The 18,273-nt window shown below is 40.6% G+C and overlaps 1 protein-coding gene across 1 annotated transcript in view; it reads right to left on the bottom strand.

The window, feature by feature from the left end:
• Nucleotides 1–18,273, bottom strand: part of qrsl1 (glutaminyl-tRNA amidotransferase subunit QRSL1) — a 44,766-nt gene that overhangs the window by 21,337 nt on the left and 5,156 nt on the right. Inside the window, exons 4-7 of the mRNA XM_072246126.1 lie at nucleotides 12,774–12,870; nucleotides 11,263–11,433; nucleotides 8,645–8,820; nucleotides 7,493–7,605 (exon numbers count right to left, since the gene is read on the bottom strand). Coding sequence (XP_072102227.1) covers nucleotides 7,493–7,605; nucleotides 8,645–8,820; nucleotides 11,263–11,433; nucleotides 12,774–12,870 — 557 coding nt within the window. The remainder of the gene's footprint in view (nucleotides 1–7,492; nucleotides 7,606–8,644; nucleotides 8,821–11,262; nucleotides 11,434–12,773; nucleotides 12,871–18,273) is intronic.

Here is an 18,273-nt window from a genome sequence, read left to right as displayed (position 1 = left end):
TGCTACTGACTTTCAATCTATCAGCCTGCTTGACCAAAAAATATTTCTTTCCATCAGAATGATGAACCAAATTAAGATGGCAGCTCAAAGGAAGACGACAGCCATCGGAAAAAAAGGGTGACAAGAAAAGGACAGTGTTTGTTGGTAAGTATGAGCTCGATAAGAAGAACTTTGGGAAAGCCCAAGCTCCTTGATCCCACAGCAGTCAGGTACAAAGATGAGTTGATGGTCCTATGCTCCTTAAGGAAAATAAAGCATCACTTCAAGACAGTCCTGAGTTTTGAGGCTCGTAACTGATGCCACTGATGAATCCATCCTCAATGCTCTGAAAGGGAATCTCACATAGGCAACTTCAAAGTGAACCCTCAACAATCTCCAAAGAATATAGAGAAATCATTATGCAAACAAGATCAACAATTCTGCAGGATGAGATGGCATACTAATGCAAGTCTGATGGTACAAAGTACAAAATATGTTCCCACAGGTGCCGTATTACAAAAAACTCCACTGAACTTTAGATCTGCCAACACTGCTACAATCTTTAACAAGGGAGATGTTGGAGTGCAGGAATGATCAAGGTATTGCTTTGCTCTATAGGCCATATTCTCTTAACTATTTATTTTCCTTTGCTAAGTGAATCCTGCCAGAACAACAGTGAGGCTTCAAGACCATCCCATGGGCAACCAACATAACCTTTGTTGCTGCCAAATCTAGGTTAAGTATAGGGAAGAAAGTAAGGACACGTTCATGGCCTTCATTTATTTCACAAAGGTATTTGACTCTGTCTTTCATGAAGATGTGTGGACAGTGCTGGCCAGATCTGACTTCCGCAAAAGTTAGGGCCTCGTCACAATCAGATAAGTGCAAATTTACTGCAATGGATGGAAGTTCTATTGGAATTGGCCTCCAAATGTCGATATGATGTTACTTCAGCGCGTTATCAGTCATTGAGATAAATACTGTTAGGCTCTCTTTAACATCGGGAATAGTGTGACAACACAGATAAAAACTTAGCCAAAAATTAGACACCACATTTCTTGTCAGAGGCAATAATTTTGATTTATAATGAGACGAAAGATGGTCAATAGCAAATCAAACGTGAAGGGCACATTCGTCATGACATTTGTAATTTAATCGCAGAAAAATGGGACAAAGCAAAGTACTGTTAATGGCCCAACATTGTCCTCATCTGAAGTCAGTCCTTCTGGCCTCACTAAAGACGGCCTCTCCACTGCAATTGATTGGCAGCTTTTAAAATTTTCATCCACGAGAATATTGGTGTTCAAGGCATCCTTTACGGATCTTCAATATACCACTGACTGAATGAGGTGCTGAATATTTTTGTACAACATCAAGGGCTGCCAAGTCCATTAAGTCGATGCTTTCTAACGGTTTAATCCCATTCAACCATCAATTTCCCTATAATCTGTTCTCCCCACTTTCCCACCAGATTCTACCATTTATTTATACACTAGGAGTAATTTACAGTGGCCAATTAATTTGTCAATATTTATGTCTTAGGAAACCTTCACAAGGCAGTTACATACTGTATATAGTGCATTATCAGAGTTACATACAGGCCTCCAAACAGTAGCCATTTGTGGGTTAAAAATTACACAGGAGGTAGAAAACCCATTTTAAAAAAGGGCAATGCTATGAAGGCCATGGGAGATTTCAATATGCAGGTAAATTGGGAAAATCAGGTGGGTGCTGGATCACAAGATAAGGAATTCATGGGATGTCTATGAGATAGCTTTTTAGAGCAGCTTGTGGTCAAGCCCAATAGGGAAATTCTGGATTGACTGTTGTGCAACGAAGTACATTTGATTAGGGAGCTTAAGGTAAAGGAACCAGTGATTATAATATGATAGTATTCACCAGTATGAGAGGGAGAATCTAAGATTAGATGTATTGGTATCACAGTTGAGTAAGGGTAAGTTTAGAGGCACGTTGAGGATCTGGCCAAAGTTGATTGGAAGGGATGATGGAGGAGCAACAATGGCTGGAGCTTCTGGGAGTGCTGGGGCGTGACACTTTACAGCTGGCAATAGGGGGCTCAATTCCTACTGCTGTCTGTAAGGTATTTGCATGTTCTGTCTATGACTGCGAGGATTTTCTCCGGGCACTCATTTCCTCCTACATTCCAAATATATACCGGAATGGCTAGAAAGCTAAGGCATGTTATAAGCATGGCAATGTTTTGGGCTGCCCATAGCACAGTTATAGGGAAGTACAGAACAGAAACAGGCCCTTTGGTCCATTTAGTCCATGCCAAAACTATTTAAGCTGCCTACTCCTAATGACCTGCACTAGCACCATACCCCTCCATATCCATGTACCTATCCAAACTTCCCTTAAATGTTGAAATCGAGCTCACATACACCACTTGTGCTTGAAGGTCATTCCACATTCGCATGATCCTCTGGGTGAAGTTTCCCCTCATGTTCCCCTTAAACTTCTCACCTTTCAACCTTAACCCATGACCTCTGAATGGGTCCCACCCATTCTCAGTGGAAAAAGCCTGCATTTGTCAGTATTAAATTCCATCTGCCTTTTTCCAACCCATTTTTCCAGCCGATGCACATCCTTCTGCAAGCCATGATAGCCTTTCTCACTGTTCACTACACCCCCAATCTAGATGTCATCAGCAAATTTGTTGATCTAGTTAACCACATTATTATCCAGATCATTGGTATAGATGACAAACAACAAAGGATCCTGCACTACTTCCTACGGCAGATCACTAGTCAAAGAGGCAACCACCTATTACCACTCTCTGGCTTCTCCCACGAAATCAATGTCTAATCCAATTTACTACCTCATCCTGAATGCTGAGTGACTGAACCTTCTTGACCAGCCTCCCATATGGGACCTTGTCAAATGCCTTACCAAAGTCCATGTAGACAACATCCACTGTCTTGCCTTCATCCACTTTCCTGGTAACTTCCTTGAAAAACTCTAGAACATTGGTTAGACATGACCTACTACACATGAAGCCATGCTGACTATCCTAAACCAGTCCATGTCTATCCAAATACTTATATATCCGGTCCCTGAGAATACCCTCCAATAACTTTCCCACAACTGATGTCAGACTCATTGGTCTATAATTTCCTGGTTTCTGTTCGGAGTCTTTTTTAAACAGCGCAACAACATTGGCTATCCTCCAATCCCCTGGTATCTCTCCTGTCGCTAAGGATGTTTTAAATATCGCTGCTAGAACCTTGGCAACTTCTGCACTTGCTTCCCACAGTGTCCGAGGGAACACCTTGTCAGGTCCTGGGGATTTATCCACCCTGATTTGTCTCAGGGTAATAAACATCTCCTCCTCTGTAATCTGTACAGGGTCCATAAAATTGATGCCACTTTGCCTCACTCTGTATCCCGTCTCCTGAGTAAATGTAGATACAAAGAATGCATCCATGAACTATGTTGGTCGTTGATGCTTTTGGTGTATTTCAGTGTACATTTCAATGTACATATGATAAATAAAGCTAATCTTTAATTAGTAAGACTTTAACTAGTTCATCCCAGTGAAGAAGCATTCTAAAGGATGAGTCAACTGTCACTGACAACAGTGGCCAACGACAGCATAAAAACAATAGAGCCAAAATCAGTGGGAACACAGAGGACTGGGAAACAATTAAAAACCAGCAGAAGGCAACTAAAAGAGCAATAAGGAGAGAAAAGATGAAACTGCTACCAATAATATAACATAGGATACCAAACGTTCTTTTGAGATATATTAAGAGAAAAGGAGAGGCGAGAGTGGATATCAGACCACTGGAAGATGATGCTGGAGAGGTAGTAATGGGGGAACAAAGAAATGACGGACTAACTGAATGACTATTTTGTGTTAGTCTTTACTGTGGAAGACACCAGCAGCTTGCCAGAAATTTCAGAAAAATGTGCAGTCACCATTACCAAGAAGGTGCTTAAGAAGCTGAGAAGTCTGAAGGCAGATAAGACATCTGGACTAAATGGACTACACTCCAGTGTTCTGAAAGAGGCAGCTGAAGAGGTTCTGGAGGCATTAGTGACCTTCCAAGAATCATTAGATCCTTGCAAACTGCAAATGTCACTCCACTCTTTAAGAAGGAAGGGGGACAAAAGACAAGAAATCTTAGGCCAGTTGGTCTAACTTCAGTGGTTGTCAAGATGTTGGAGTCCATTATTAAGGGTGAGGTTTCAGGATACTTGGAGGTACACGGTAAAACAGGCCAAATAGTTTCCTTGGGGGGAAATTTTGCCTGATAAATCTATTGGAATTTTCTGAAGAAATAACAGAAAGGGTAGACAAAGGAGAGTTAATGTATGTCCAAGCAACACACACAAAGTGCTGGAGGAACATAGCAGGCCAGGCAACATCTATGGAAAGGAGTAAACAGTTGCCATCTTGGGCCGAAACCCTTCATCAGGACTGGAGAAAAAAGATGAGAAGTCACACTAAGGAGGTTGGGGGGAGGGGGGGAAGGGAGGATGAAGTACCAGACAGTAGGTAAACACAAAATATTCTGCAGATGTTGGGGTCAAAGCAAAACGCACAAAACGCTAGAGGAACTCAGCAGGTTGGGCAGCATCCATGGAAACAAACAGTCAACATTTCCGGCCAAGACCCTTCGTCAGGACTGAAGAGGGAGGGGGCAGGGACCCTATAAAGAAGGTGGGGGGAGGGTGGGAAGGAGAAGGCTGGTAGGTTCCAGGTGAAAAACCAGTAAGGGGAAAGATAAAGGGGTGGGGCAGGGGAAGCAGGGAGGGGATAGACAGGAAAGGTGAAGAAGGAATAGGGGAAAGCACAATGGGTAGACAGAGGTGGAACCATGAGGGAGGTGATAGGCACCCTGGGGGAGGGGGCAGAGTGAAATTGGGATGGGGGAAGAGAGGGGGAGGGAATTACCAGAAGTTGGAGAATTCAATGTTCATGCCAAGGAGCTGGAGACTACCCAGACGGAATATGAGGTGTTGGTCCTCCAACCTGAGTCTGGCCTCATCATGGCAGTAGAGAATGCCATGTGTGGACACATCTAAATGGGAATGTGAAGCAGGGTTGAAATGGATGGCAACTGGGAGATCCCGTCTGTTGTGGCAGATGGAGCGGAGGTTCCACCTCCTTCTACTATCCATTGTGCTTTCCCCTATTCCTTCTTCACCTTTCCTGCCTATCCCTCCCTGCTTCCCCTCCCCCACCCCTTTATCTTTCCCCTTACTGGTTTTTCACCTGGCACCTACCAGCCTTCTCCTTCCCACCCTCCCCCCACCTTCTTGCTAGGGCCCTTGCCCCCCCCTCTTCAGTCCTGATGAAGGGTCTCGGCCCGAAACGTTGACTGTTCGTTTCCACAGATGCTGCCCGACCTGCTGAGTTCCTCCAACATTTTGTGCGTGTTACAAGACAGTAGGTGATAGGTGTAACTGGGAGAGGGGAAGGGGTGACGTACAGAGCTGGCAAATGGATTGGCGAAAGAGATACAGGGCTGGGGAAGGGGGAACCTGACTGGAGAGGACAGAAAGCCATGGAAGAATGGGAACAAGGATGAGTACCAGAGTGAGGTGAGGGGCAGGTAAGGAGGTAAGGTGAGAGAGGGAAATGGGAAAGAGGAATGGGGGGGAGGCAATTAGTGGAAATTTGAGAAATCTAACTTCATGTCATGAGGTTGGAGGCTACCCAGACGGAATACAAGGTGTTGCTCCTCCAACCTGAGTGTGGCCTCATCATAGCTGGATAGGAGGCCACGGACTGACATATCGGAATGGAAATGGGAATTAAAATGGGTGGCCACTGGGAGATCCCGCAAACACTGGGAATAATAGGGGTCTTCTCTGGTTGGCTGCTGGTGACTGGTCTTGAAGAAGAGTCTTGGCTCAAAATATTGACTGTTTATTAACTTCCATAGATGCTGCCTGACCTGCTGAGTTCCTCCATCATTTTGTGTTTGTCGCTGGTGACTCATGGTGTTGGGCCCTCTGCTGTTCATGTTATATGGTAATGATCTGGATGATAGAATTGCTAGCTCTGTGGCCAAGTTTGCAGACCGTACAAAGATAGGTGGAGAGGCAGGTAGTGTTGAAAAGAGGTTCTAGAGGAAGTTTATCAGAATGATCTCAGGAATGAAAGGGTTAACATACGAGGAGAGTTTGATGGCTCTGGGTTTGTACTTGCTGGAATTTAGAAGAATGAGTGGGTGTCCCATTGAAACTTAATATTGAAAGGTCTAGATAGAGTGGACATGTAGAGGATGTTTCCTATATTGCAGGAGTCTAGGACCAGAGGGCACAGCCTCGGAATAGTCCTGAAAGGTTTGTGCCCAAAATGTTGACTGTGTTTTCCTTTCCATAGATGCTGCCTGACTGGCTGAGTTCCTTCAGTATTTTGTGTGTGTTGCTCAGAATAGAGATGCCCCATTAGAACAAAGGTGAGGAGTAATTTCTTTAGCCAGAGGATGGTGAATCTGTGGAATTCATTGCCACAGACCACTGTGAAGGCCAAGTCATTGGGTATATTTAATTTAATGTTGATAGGATCTTGATTACTAAGGCTGTCACAGGTTATGGTGAGAAAGCAGGAGAATGGTGTTGATAAATCAGCAATGATCAAATGGCCAGGCAGACTCTATGGGCCAAATGGCCTAATTCTTATATCTAAGCAGTCAAAGGGAGAACATACGAACTTCATATAGTCAGCACCCAAGATTGGTAAGGATCCTGGATCACCACAGTGGTGATGCAGTGGTTCTATTAGTAGCTCCACAGTGCAGCCTCCTTTTTAAACCTGTAGGGACCAGAAGAGAAGTTTGCTTGATGGTGAACTTTCACTTAAGACCTGGCTTCAATTCCAATTCATGGTGACAGGAAAGTTTCGTGTCACTGGATGGAATGGAATTAGGCAGCATCCACAAATATGGTGTTATTTCACCTAATACAAATTGGCAATCTACTTCAGAGGGAAATGATTACAACATTTGTAAATTCTCAATGCCTGGTGTCATGCCCGATGCAGGGTCTTAACCTGAAACGCTGACCATCCCTTTGCCTTCATAGAGCCTGAATGATCTGCTGAATTCCTCCAATAGTTTGCTCGTTTTGCTTGTGCTATATTCTATAACCCACAACTGCCTGTAACAAGTTTGTACGTTCTCACCGTGACCACGTGGGTTTCCTCCTGCAGTCCAAAGATGTACTGGTTCATAGATTAATTGGTCACGTAAATTGTTCTGTGAGTGGGCTGGGCTTAAGTTGGGGGTTGTTGGATGGCAAAGCTTTAAGGGCCAGAAGAACCAATTCCACGCTGTAGCTCAATAGGTAAATAAATAAAATTTCTATTACTATGAAATGTTCTGCAAATTTCATGCAATCTTTTCTATCATCCTATTGTAATACCTTCCTTTGATTTGTACTTTGTAGGTGACAAAGTGCCGTGCTGTGAAACAAATTAGCGCTTTTTTTGTTTAATTTCTAACAGTTAATTTACAAAAACCCAAGTATTTATAGGACTCACCTTTGGAATTCCAACACATAGATTTCTTACATCGATCTCATCAGGTAACTCAAAGGGTTTGAATGGATCTTGTACAGTGGTGGAGTCTTTGGGATCATGGCCAGCAAGCACACCTAATGCAAGATTTATAGACAAGTTAATGGAATCATATTCCAATGCCAGCAGTCATACAGTACACACAACAATTAAATGAATAGCTGGGTTTGCAACCCGTAAATATAGAAGACTGCGTCCATTGATCTTATGTCTGAATGCTCCTCACGATTTTACAAACCTCCATGATGCTATTCCTTGGGCTATACTCCAAGGAACAAGTCTCAACCTATCCTGTCTCTCCTTATAACTTAAGCCTTCCAGTCCAGTTAATATTATTCATGAGATGCTGAGATCACTAGCAAGGTATGAAATGAGAAGGAAGTATTCCAGTGACATGATAACTACGTTACTTCCCAACCTTCTGCCTGTTCCATTACCAAGTGAAGTATTACCCTTGGCTTGCAGGGATAAGACATCTGACTTACTCAAACTTATGTGCCATTTTTAAGTAGTTTGTCACCAATCTTCCATTCTAGGCACAACAGGCTTGATACAAACTTAAACTTATAATTTAGGCCAGTAGTTAAACGCAAAGCTGAGGGAATGTTTGCATTTTGGAGTTAAGTATGTGCCTGTCACTCTTATTACACCCCATAAATGCTTGAAAAACAGCAGGGTGCTTAATGTTCCCCTGCATGGAAGATTTATATAACAAACAGTGCAAATGGGATAAATAAATTCAACTCAAGAAACTGGTAATTAAAAAAGTAAACAGATTTAAAAGCAGCACATAGTTTAGTAGCTAGTTTATTTAAGAGTGGAGTAATAACCTTCAAAAGTAACCCATAAAAATTTGATTAAAAGGTTTCCACATTTGGCCATAATTGCACAAATAGGCATATGAGTTGTTTAAAGATGAGAGATTAAATAATTCATATGTTTGCAATCAATCATTTTGTAACATTATTTAATCATAATCAATAAAAATTCATCCAAGCTTTTGAAATGTTATTTCACAGCATTGATTGTGCCTGGCCCACTCTCATTTCATTTCAAAAGTCAGTGAAATAAATACAAACATGAAGAGTGTTTGGAGATGCTAGTTATGTAACCTACCAAATACAGTGCTTACATCGTCTACACATCTGCTCATAATGCCAGGAACATCCATAGAATTGACCAACGGTATGAGGCCATGGCGAGACAGCAATCCGTAAGTACTCTTAAAGCCAACAAGCCCACAATGCGCTGCAGGATTACGCGTGGAACCACCTGTATCTGAACCTAAAGAACTGGAATAAATGTTAGGTGATTAATACTTTGCCTTTTAATTGATTCAATTAATTATATTATTAACCATTCACCATTGAAGAATTTCTGATAAAAGAAAGTAAACTTCAACAAAACTAGTAAATGAGAAAATAAAATAAAACAGATAAAACCAAGTTTTATAAAATTTGTAAAGAGGCCAGAAAAGACTTGAAAATTAGACAATGTATAATTTGAACAACTGTTGGTTCTAACATAGCCTGATCATAATCCTATCAGTGAAACTGCTTAGAGACTACAAACAGGTAGCTCAGGATGGCTATATCATTATGTTATAGTGATAAGGTCTGCTGCATCAATAACTCATTCAATGTGGACAAATAAATATCCATTACATATTCATAGATCTTTCTGGTAAGAATGATATGTGACTTGTAGTGTTGCACACAGTGAGCAATACGGAATGTGACAGGATCAAAGTTATCGAAGATTGCTTATATATGTAAATGGACCACGTAGAAACAAGACAGGTAAATTGGTTTATTATTGTCACATGTACCAAGGTACAGTCTTACATACCACTCATACAGATCAGTTCATTACAACAGTACATTGTACAGATTGTATCAAAAGATACAAAGTAGGCAGAAGGTGGTGGGGTGACTGTTGGTAAAACATGAAATCAAACCCTTTAGAAAGAGGTGACATAGGATAGGAAGATGTAGAGTCCTTGTGAGTAGAGTTAGGAAACTACAAGGATAAAATTCCTCTTGGGAGTTATATACAGACCTCTGAACAGTAGCCAGGATGTGGGATATAAATTACAACAGAAAATAAAAAAGGCATGTACAAAGGACAATGTTACAATAGTTGTGGGAATATGCAGGTAGATTGGGAAAATCAAGTTGGTGCTGGATCCCAAGAGAGGAAATTTGCAGAGGATTGGAGGATACCCAATGCTGTTCCATTGTTTAAAACAGGCTCTAAGATTAAGTCAGGAAATTATAGGCCAGTGAACCTGACATTATTAGTGGGCAAGTCATTGGAAGGTATTCTATGGGTCCGAAAATGGAAGTATTTGGATAGACAGGGACTGATTAGGGATAGCCAATGTGGCTTGTACATGGTTGTTTGTGTCTAATCAATCTCAGAGTTTTTCGAAGAAGGTAAGGCAGTGGAAGTTGCCCACAAGGCACTTGACAAGGTCCTGCACGGGAAATTGATCCAGAAGGTTTGTCACTCGGGACTCAAGGTGCTGTAGTAAATTGCATTTTCAATTGGCTTCTTGGGAGAAGCCAGAGATTGGTGTTAGATAGTTACTTCCCTGACTGGAGGCTTGCGACTATTGGTGTTGTTGTTTGCCCTCAGTCATCTATATCAACGAACTGGAAGATAATGTATACTGGAAGTATGGTAGAACAGAGGAATATGGGAATACAGATCTACAATTCCCTGAAAGTGGTATTACAGGTAGTTAGAGTCATAAAGCCTTCATAATCAAGGTATTGATTACAGGGGCTGGGATGTTATGTTGAAGTTATATAAGAGGTTGGTGAGGCTTAGTTCGGAGTAATGTGTGCAGTTCTGGTCACCTTTTTACATGAAAGATGTCAATAAGATTGAAAGAGTGCAGAGAAAATTTACAAGGATGTTGCCAGGACTTGCAGGAGCTGATTTGCAAGGATAGGTTGAATAGATTAGGACTTTATTCCCTGAAGCACAGAAGAATAAGGGGAGGTGTGATAGAGATATACAAAATTATGGGGGATATAGTTAAGGCAAATGCAAGCAGACTTCTTCCACTGAGGTTGGGTGAGACTAGAACATGGGTTAAGATTGAAAGGTAAAATGTTTAAGGTGAACTTCAGGGGAATTTCTCCACGATGAGGATGGTGGGAGTGTGGAGCAAACTGTCAGCAGAAGTTGTGGACACAGGTTCAATTTCAACATTTAAGAGAAATTAGGATGGAAGTGGTACGGAGGGCTATGGTCCGGGTGCAGATCAATGGGACTAGGCAGATTAATAGTTCGGCATGGACTAGATGGGCTGAAGGGCTTCATAGTGTTCTATGACTTTGTCAAGAGTCACTGAGTGATAGTTACTAAGGGACGTTACCTTGCTTTTCTTAGGTACCAGGAGGACAGTGGTTTCTTAAATAAGGTGGGAAGCTCATACTGAAGCAGGAAGGGATTAGAAATGCCTGCAAATACCCTCACTAGCAGATCTGTGCAGATTAGAAATGTAGCACTGGATAAATGATAAATAAGTCTGCTGCATTCCTAAGCATGCTAATAAAAAACATACTGTAGGTTTAACAGCTGGTCTGGTCAGAAGATTTACTCATTCTGTTTTATTGATGATTTTGAAGTTCTTTTATTTCCAATTTAGCACTGCATTTAAAAATCCACACCTTGATACTGAGGAACAGAAACTCAAGGAAAGAAAGTAATACAGGAATACTCACGCAAAGCATGTCAGTGAAGCAACAGCTGCTGCACTACCACCAGAGCTGCCACCTGCTACCACCCAGTTGGAGTCTTCCACATCACCATCTTCAACATGCCGTTCTCTGTATTGTTCAGAATACCCCCAAGGATTCCTTACTGGCCCATAGATGCTATCGACACTTCCACTCCTAGGAAATTGGAATGATTTACAGTGACAGTATTAGGTGCAGCAGCACATCATAGTTAACACTTCTGTGGTTTATTAAGCCTGGAACCTGTCAATTCCAGCTGAGACATAACAGAATAAATTATAGCTGTAATGATTACAATGTCTTTAGTATAGTTAATCTAATAGATTATATCACAGTCTACAAGAAATGTCTTTGGGGAAAAAAGTTTATGCAGTGACAAGAAGACGATTGCACAAGGTAGATCAGTTGTGAAGTTTCCACAAGCACCACTAGTTTATTCTTGACATCAGAAACCATCTTGATAGGGTTTTAAGAGTATAAAATGTCGCCAGAATACCTATTTCTTAAATATTGTGTAGTCGTATCAAAAAATAGTCTAGGTGAAATGTAATATCAAAAGAGGAACTGTAATCCAAAAGAGGGATATTTTTGTGCATGGTTTTAAGGAACATACAGGTTCATGAAATACTAATCATCATATAACCAAGAGAAAAAGGATAATGTGTGAGTTTATATCTTTGGGCATTGGTTCTTGTTGGCCTAGTGAATTCAAGAAAAATAATTTGTACTTGGATCTTTCATCTGAGTGCCGAAAGCTCTACTGCTGTCTTAAGTTAGCTGCATTAAACATCTCAGTGTTCCTCTGACGAATCTATGCCCTAACTTGAAAGGATCAACACAAAAATTCCAGATGTGAAGCTAATGTAAAATACAAGTCTAGTACTGGTGCCATTGATATTTGACACCAACCCTATCTGCCTATTATGGATGCTGTTCATAATTTTCTGATGAATGTTGCTTAAAGAAATGCTGAGAACAACAGCAGATAAATTCCTGCTCCTGAGGCTGAAATTACAGAGTTAGTAAATTACATTCCAAAAAGTTTCTGCACATTTCTGCCTGCAGGTTAAAGTACAAACTCTTCTCATCATGAATTTAGCTTTCTTCCTGTTACTGGCTTGCTTTCTGAAAGGTTTGCTGGAGAATCACACATACATTGTTATATTCCAAACGGGGAGGGAGGGAACGTCGACTCAGACCATGAGAGGCCTGCGTCGGGCATTTTCATGCCTTACAAGGCGCAGATTGGAAGCCTGTTTGGGGCGCCACTCCTCGCACAGACACTAGAGCAATGTGTGATTAAGTGCCTTGCTGAAGGACACAAACATGTTGCCACAGCTGAGGCTTGAACTAGCAACCTTCAGATCATTAGACGAATGCCTTAACCACTTGGCCACATGTCCAAATGGGAATGCGTGTAAAAAGTTTTGAAAGGAATGGCAAAACATCCTAAAGGAAGCTTTCAGTCAGGTAACCAAGGTGTGAAATCTTCTTACCCCATTGCAAATTCATCGAGATTGGTCTTTCCCATCAAAACAGCACCTTGGTCCAGTAACCGCTGCACTACTGTGGCATTAAAAGGTGGAACATAACCTGGAAGCAACAACATTGCCTTATTAGATACAATATGAGGCTATGCATTACTTGTAAAACTAGAGTGAGTGGAAGCTATAGAATCAAATATAAATGTTTAAAGAATGATTTAAGTCTGTGAACTGCTCTGTTAGTGGAGCAATTGGTGAGCTGATCAAATCTGAATCCATTAAGCTAAAAGCATAAAGCAAAGGTTTAAAAGCTGTAAGAAATGTTGCTGCAATTTGTGAGATGAGTTAATTTGTGTGACTGAAGTCAGATAAAGTCACCTTAACATCAATAGATGTAAAATGAACAGAAAACACCGCCATGTAATGAGAAAGATTAATTAATAGCTAAGGGAACTTGAGGAAATGGTGATCATAACATAGTAAGATTTTTTTATAGAAATTGTAAAGTTCTTTAGTTCGAGTTGCAGCCAGGGTCTCAAAAGCAGTCTATGAGGGGGATGAGGTTTAAGATGGCTTGAGTACACTGGGAATCTGCAGTCAAAAATATTACAGTAAACAAAGAAAAGCTAGTATTAGTTATTGAATAATTAACAAAACATACAAATCCCTTTCAGGCACAAAAACATCTGAAAATTCAGCCATGGGAAATAAGAGAAATTATAAATATCATTACAGTAAAGGAAAACCCTTATAAATGTTCCCCCAAAAAAATACAGCAAGCTTGAAGATCGAGAAAATTTCATAATTCAAGAGAACCAAGGTATTTATGAGTAAAAGGAATGTAGAAATATATCATAACTGAGCAAGAAACATATCATAAGAACTTCTATAGGCATAAAAAAAGGGAAAAAATAAAGTTAATGTGGATTCCCAGGAGCAATTGTATTGGGGAATAAGGAGTTTGCTGAGAATTTGAACAAATGCTTGGTGTTAATCTTTGAAGAAGATAAAGAGATTATCTCTGTAATAGTGGAGCAGCGCAGGTCTAGAGGGAATGAGAGCACAAAGAAACAGGTAGAAAAAAAGATCAGGAATAAGTAGGTCATTTTTGGGTTTAGCAGTTGTAACTAGCAGTGTGCCACAGGATGTGTGCTGAGGCCTCAGCTTTTTAGTCAATGATTTAGATGAAAGGATCAAAGAGAATGCATCCAGATTTACTGATGACAGAAAGACATGTTGAAGTGTGGGAATGAGAAGAGGATGAAGAGAGATTTCATGATGGATGGAGACACATTAAATGCATGAATAAAGACATGGCAGATGAAATACAATGTGGAAAAATGCACGACCATCCACTCTGGTAAAACATTATAGAAGTACTGAGTTTTCTTTGAAAGGTTTGTGGTGTTCAGGGAGATCAGAGTGTCAATGCATATAAGTTATTAAGTTAATATTTAGGTACAGCATGCAAATAGAAATCAAATGGCACGATGATATTTATTGCAATAAGGTTTGAGTATAAGAGTAGGAATCAGGGATGAATTACACAAGACATTGATGGGATTGTGTTGGAAATACCATACATATCCAGCTTTCCTATCTAAGAAAGGTTGTATTTGCAAACGAGGGATTATAGAAAAAGTTCATCAGCTTGAAACATGGAATAGTAGTAAAACGACTAACTAAACAGAATGGCCTTGTACTTTCTTGAGTTTATAAGAATGAATGGAGCTTTACACAGTGTATGAAGGGATAATGCTTCCTTTGGCCATAATGTCTAAAAAGAGGGAGTAGAGACTCAAAATGCAGGGTCAGGAATTCAAAACAGGGTGGAAAAGCAATTGCTTCTCCATGACAATAGTGAATCCTTGTAAATTGTCTACCAAAGATGTTATGGAGACAGTCACTGAGTATATTCAAGAAAAGGCAGGTAGAGTTTTAGATGTTAAGAGAATCAAGGAATAGTAGTAAAGTAGTGCTGTGAAAGATCAACCACCACTTTAATGAATGGAAAGCAGGCACGATGGGAAGAAAGGTCTAATTTTTCTTACTTTCTTAAATCAGTTCCATTAGACAGACAAGCTTTATTTATTTATTTGACATACAGCGCAGAGAAGGCCCTTCCGCCTTCAAGCAGTGATGCTCAGCAATCCCTCAACTTAATCCTAGTCAAATCACGGGACAATTTACAATGACCAATCAACCTACCAACTGGTACATCATTAGAATGTGGGACGAAACCCACACGGTCACTGGGAGAACGTACAAACTCCTTACAGGCAGTGGTTGAAATTGAACTCGGATCACTGGCACTGTACAGCACTGTGCTACCATGCTGCTTAAAATGTACAGTGGCATGCAAAAGTTTGGGCACCCCTGGTCAAAATTTCTGTTACTGTGAATAGCTAAGCGAGTAAAAGATGAACTGATTTCCAAAAGGCATAAAGTTAAAGATACACATTTCTTTAATATTTTAAGCAAGAAAGCTTCTTATTATTTCCATCTTTTACAATTTCAAAATAACAAAAAAGGAAAAGGGCCCGAAGCAAAAGTTTGGGCACCCTGCATGGCAGTACTTAGTAACACCCCCTTTGGCAAGTATCACAGCTTGTAAACGCTTTTTGTAGCCAGCTAAGAGTGCTAGGCCTCCTGTCCCATGATCCTCTCATATCCCTTTTGCCAATCAACTTTCCAGCTCTTAGCTCCATCCCTCCCCCTCCTGTCTTCTCCTATCATTTTGGATCTTCCCCTCCCCCTCCCACTTTCAAATCTCTTACTATCTCTTCTTTCAGTTAATCCTGACAAAGGGTCTCGGCCCAAAACGTCGACTGTACCTCCTCCTATAGATGCTGCCTGGCCTGCTGCATTCACCAGCAATTTTTGTAAGAGTCTTTCAATTCTTGTTTGGGGGAGTTTCGCCCATTCTTGCTTGCAAAGGGCTTCTAGTTCTGTGAGATTCTTGGGCCGTCTTGCATGCACTGCTCTTTTGAGGTCTATCCACAGATTCTTGATGATGTTCAGGTCAGGGGACTGTGAGGGCCATGGCAAAACCTTCAGCTTGCGCCTCTTGAGGTAGTCCATTGTGGATTTTGAGGTGTGTTTAAGATCATTATCCTATTGTAGAAGCCATCCTCTTTTCATCTTCCGCTTTTTTAGAGACAGTGTGATGTTTGCTTCCAGAATTTGCTGGTATTTAATTGAATTCATTCTTCCCTCTACCAGTAAATGTTCCCTGTGCCACTGGCTGCAACACAATCCCAAAGCATCACACGGTCTGTAAAAAAGCTGAAGATGAAAAGAGGATAGCTTCTACAACAGGATAATGACCCTAAACACACCTCAAAATCCACAATGGACTACCTCGAGGCGCAAGCTGAAGGGTTTGCCATGGCTCTCTCAGTCCCCTGACTTAAACATCATTGAGAATCTGTGGATAGGCCTCAAAAGAGCAGTGCATGCAAGATGGCCTAAGAATCTCACAGAAGCCTTTTGCAAGGAAGAATGGGCAGAAATCCCCCAAACAAGAATTGAAGGACTCTTAGCTGGCTACAGAAAGCATTTACAAGCTGTGATACTTGCCAAAGGGGGTGTTACTAAGTACTGCCATGCAGGGTGCCCAACTTTTGCTTCGGGCCCTTTTCCTTTTTTGTTATTTTGAAACTGTAAAAGATGGAAATAAAGATGTTTTCTTGCTTAAAATATTAAAGAAATATGTCACCTTTAACTTTATGCCTTTTGGAAATCAGTTCATCTTTTACTCGCTTAGCTATTCACAATAACAGAAATTCTGACCAGGGGTGCCCAAACTTTTGCATGCCACTGTATAACTTAAAATTTATCATGCTTTCAACATTTCAGTCCATCCTTCTGTTAAACAATCTGTTAACTTGGGATTTATTTAGATTATCTCCACATCTCAGAATATAATTAAAGGAAACTTTCAGCCTACCTTTTAGATTCAGTATTTAAAGTCTAGTATCTCAAGACAGTTGAGAAACAATTCTGAACTCTTAAGTGAAATTACTACAGAATGAATGAGATAGTCACAGGATTTATTTATTGTAGTATATCTGACATATTTTATACTTTGAAAGGCTATGCATTAAGTCATTAGCTAAGCATCAACTTAACTGAATATAGTTCATTGCAGAAAAGGTTAATAACTTGGACTGATAAAGAACTTTATTACAGTTTGAAAAAAGTAATAGCTTCTCACCAGTTCAAAAATTCAGAAATGACTCTAATTTGGTCATATTTAAACTGAGCTCAATCTTAGCTGCATGACAGTGGAGTTCTGCACTAATGATGTTTCTCAGTTATTGGGAGGATCGGGTAACAAAAGGAGAAATTTTCATAATGAATAAAGGCAATGATATTCATTCAGTCTCATTGATAGCCAGCAGCTGTGGGTAAGAACAATGCAAAGCCCAACTATGACACATCCCTCTTCCACTCCCCCCCGCCTCCACCATTTCTTCTGCAAATATTGACTTGCTCATTACTGGTTGGCAGCAGTTTATAAGCACATCTGGAGGGCTATGAAATTTGCCTCAATACCTGAAGTGGTGGGTCGCGGTAGAAAGAAACCAAGCCCAGATTTCTTTTGGAATCAACTGCAGCTATTTTTCAGAATATTTCCAACCTTCCTTCACAATTTTTTTTTAGCTCATATACCAACTATCACTGGGGAACTCTGGGCTTCTGGCAGTAACATTCTTGAATGAGTCACTAGGACTAGTACAGAGTTGACAGATCACATGTGTTAACCCAGGTCTCGGCAATCTACAGTAATTAAATGCTTTCAGGTGTCTGAAATAGCACTTGGTAAGAACTGAAAAGTTTAGAAAACAGATTTAAAAATTACATGCAACAGCTCCTTTCAACATATCTTTAAGTTAGAAATAGAGGGTTGTTTCAAATCCTGGCTCAATGTTTTCTCCTTATTAATCTTGACAGTGTAAAACAGCAGTGCTTTATCCTTCTACAGAATAGAATTCGTCAAATTGGAAGCTGTGAATATTTGTTGGGACATTTGGATCAGGATAATAAACTGCTTAACATTATGAGCTTTTCCATCTCCTGACTGGTTAACACCTGACATTCTGCTCACTGTAGCTCCATAAAGCTGAAGTCACAATGTTTTAAGAAACCAGTAGTTAAGTATAATATTTCCGGAACAATAGCCAAAAAATTCTGTTACTGTTGTTGCGTAAATGAAGTCACTGGAGATAATTGCTGGTAGATACAAACCAGCTTCCTTACTGTTCCAAAACGAGGTACAGCAGGCATCGGTCAAAAGGTCTGGTTGGTCCAAAATGGGGCTCGATCTTTTATGTGCCAAACATTAAAGGACAACTCCATATTTACCATGTATGGACAGTGCCTTCTTTGAAACCACATACAACCTTCACACCTCCTGATTCACATCCCCACCACAGACATACAAATGAATTTTAATCAGCATTGTCTGGACTGGGATTCATAGCTTTTCGGAACCTGCTGTTCAGAGCTG

This window comes from Mobula birostris, chromosome 2 (assembly GCF_030028105.1).
Source record: "Mobula birostris isolate sMobBir1 chromosome 2, sMobBir1.hap1, whole genome shotgun sequence".
NCBI classification, from domain to species: Eukaryota; Metazoa; Chordata; class Chondrichthyes; order Myliobatiformes; family Myliobatidae; genus Mobula; species Mobula birostris.
The sequence above is the reverse complement of the archived record's forward strand: the minus strand, read 5'-3'. Positions and strand labels throughout refer to the sequence as shown.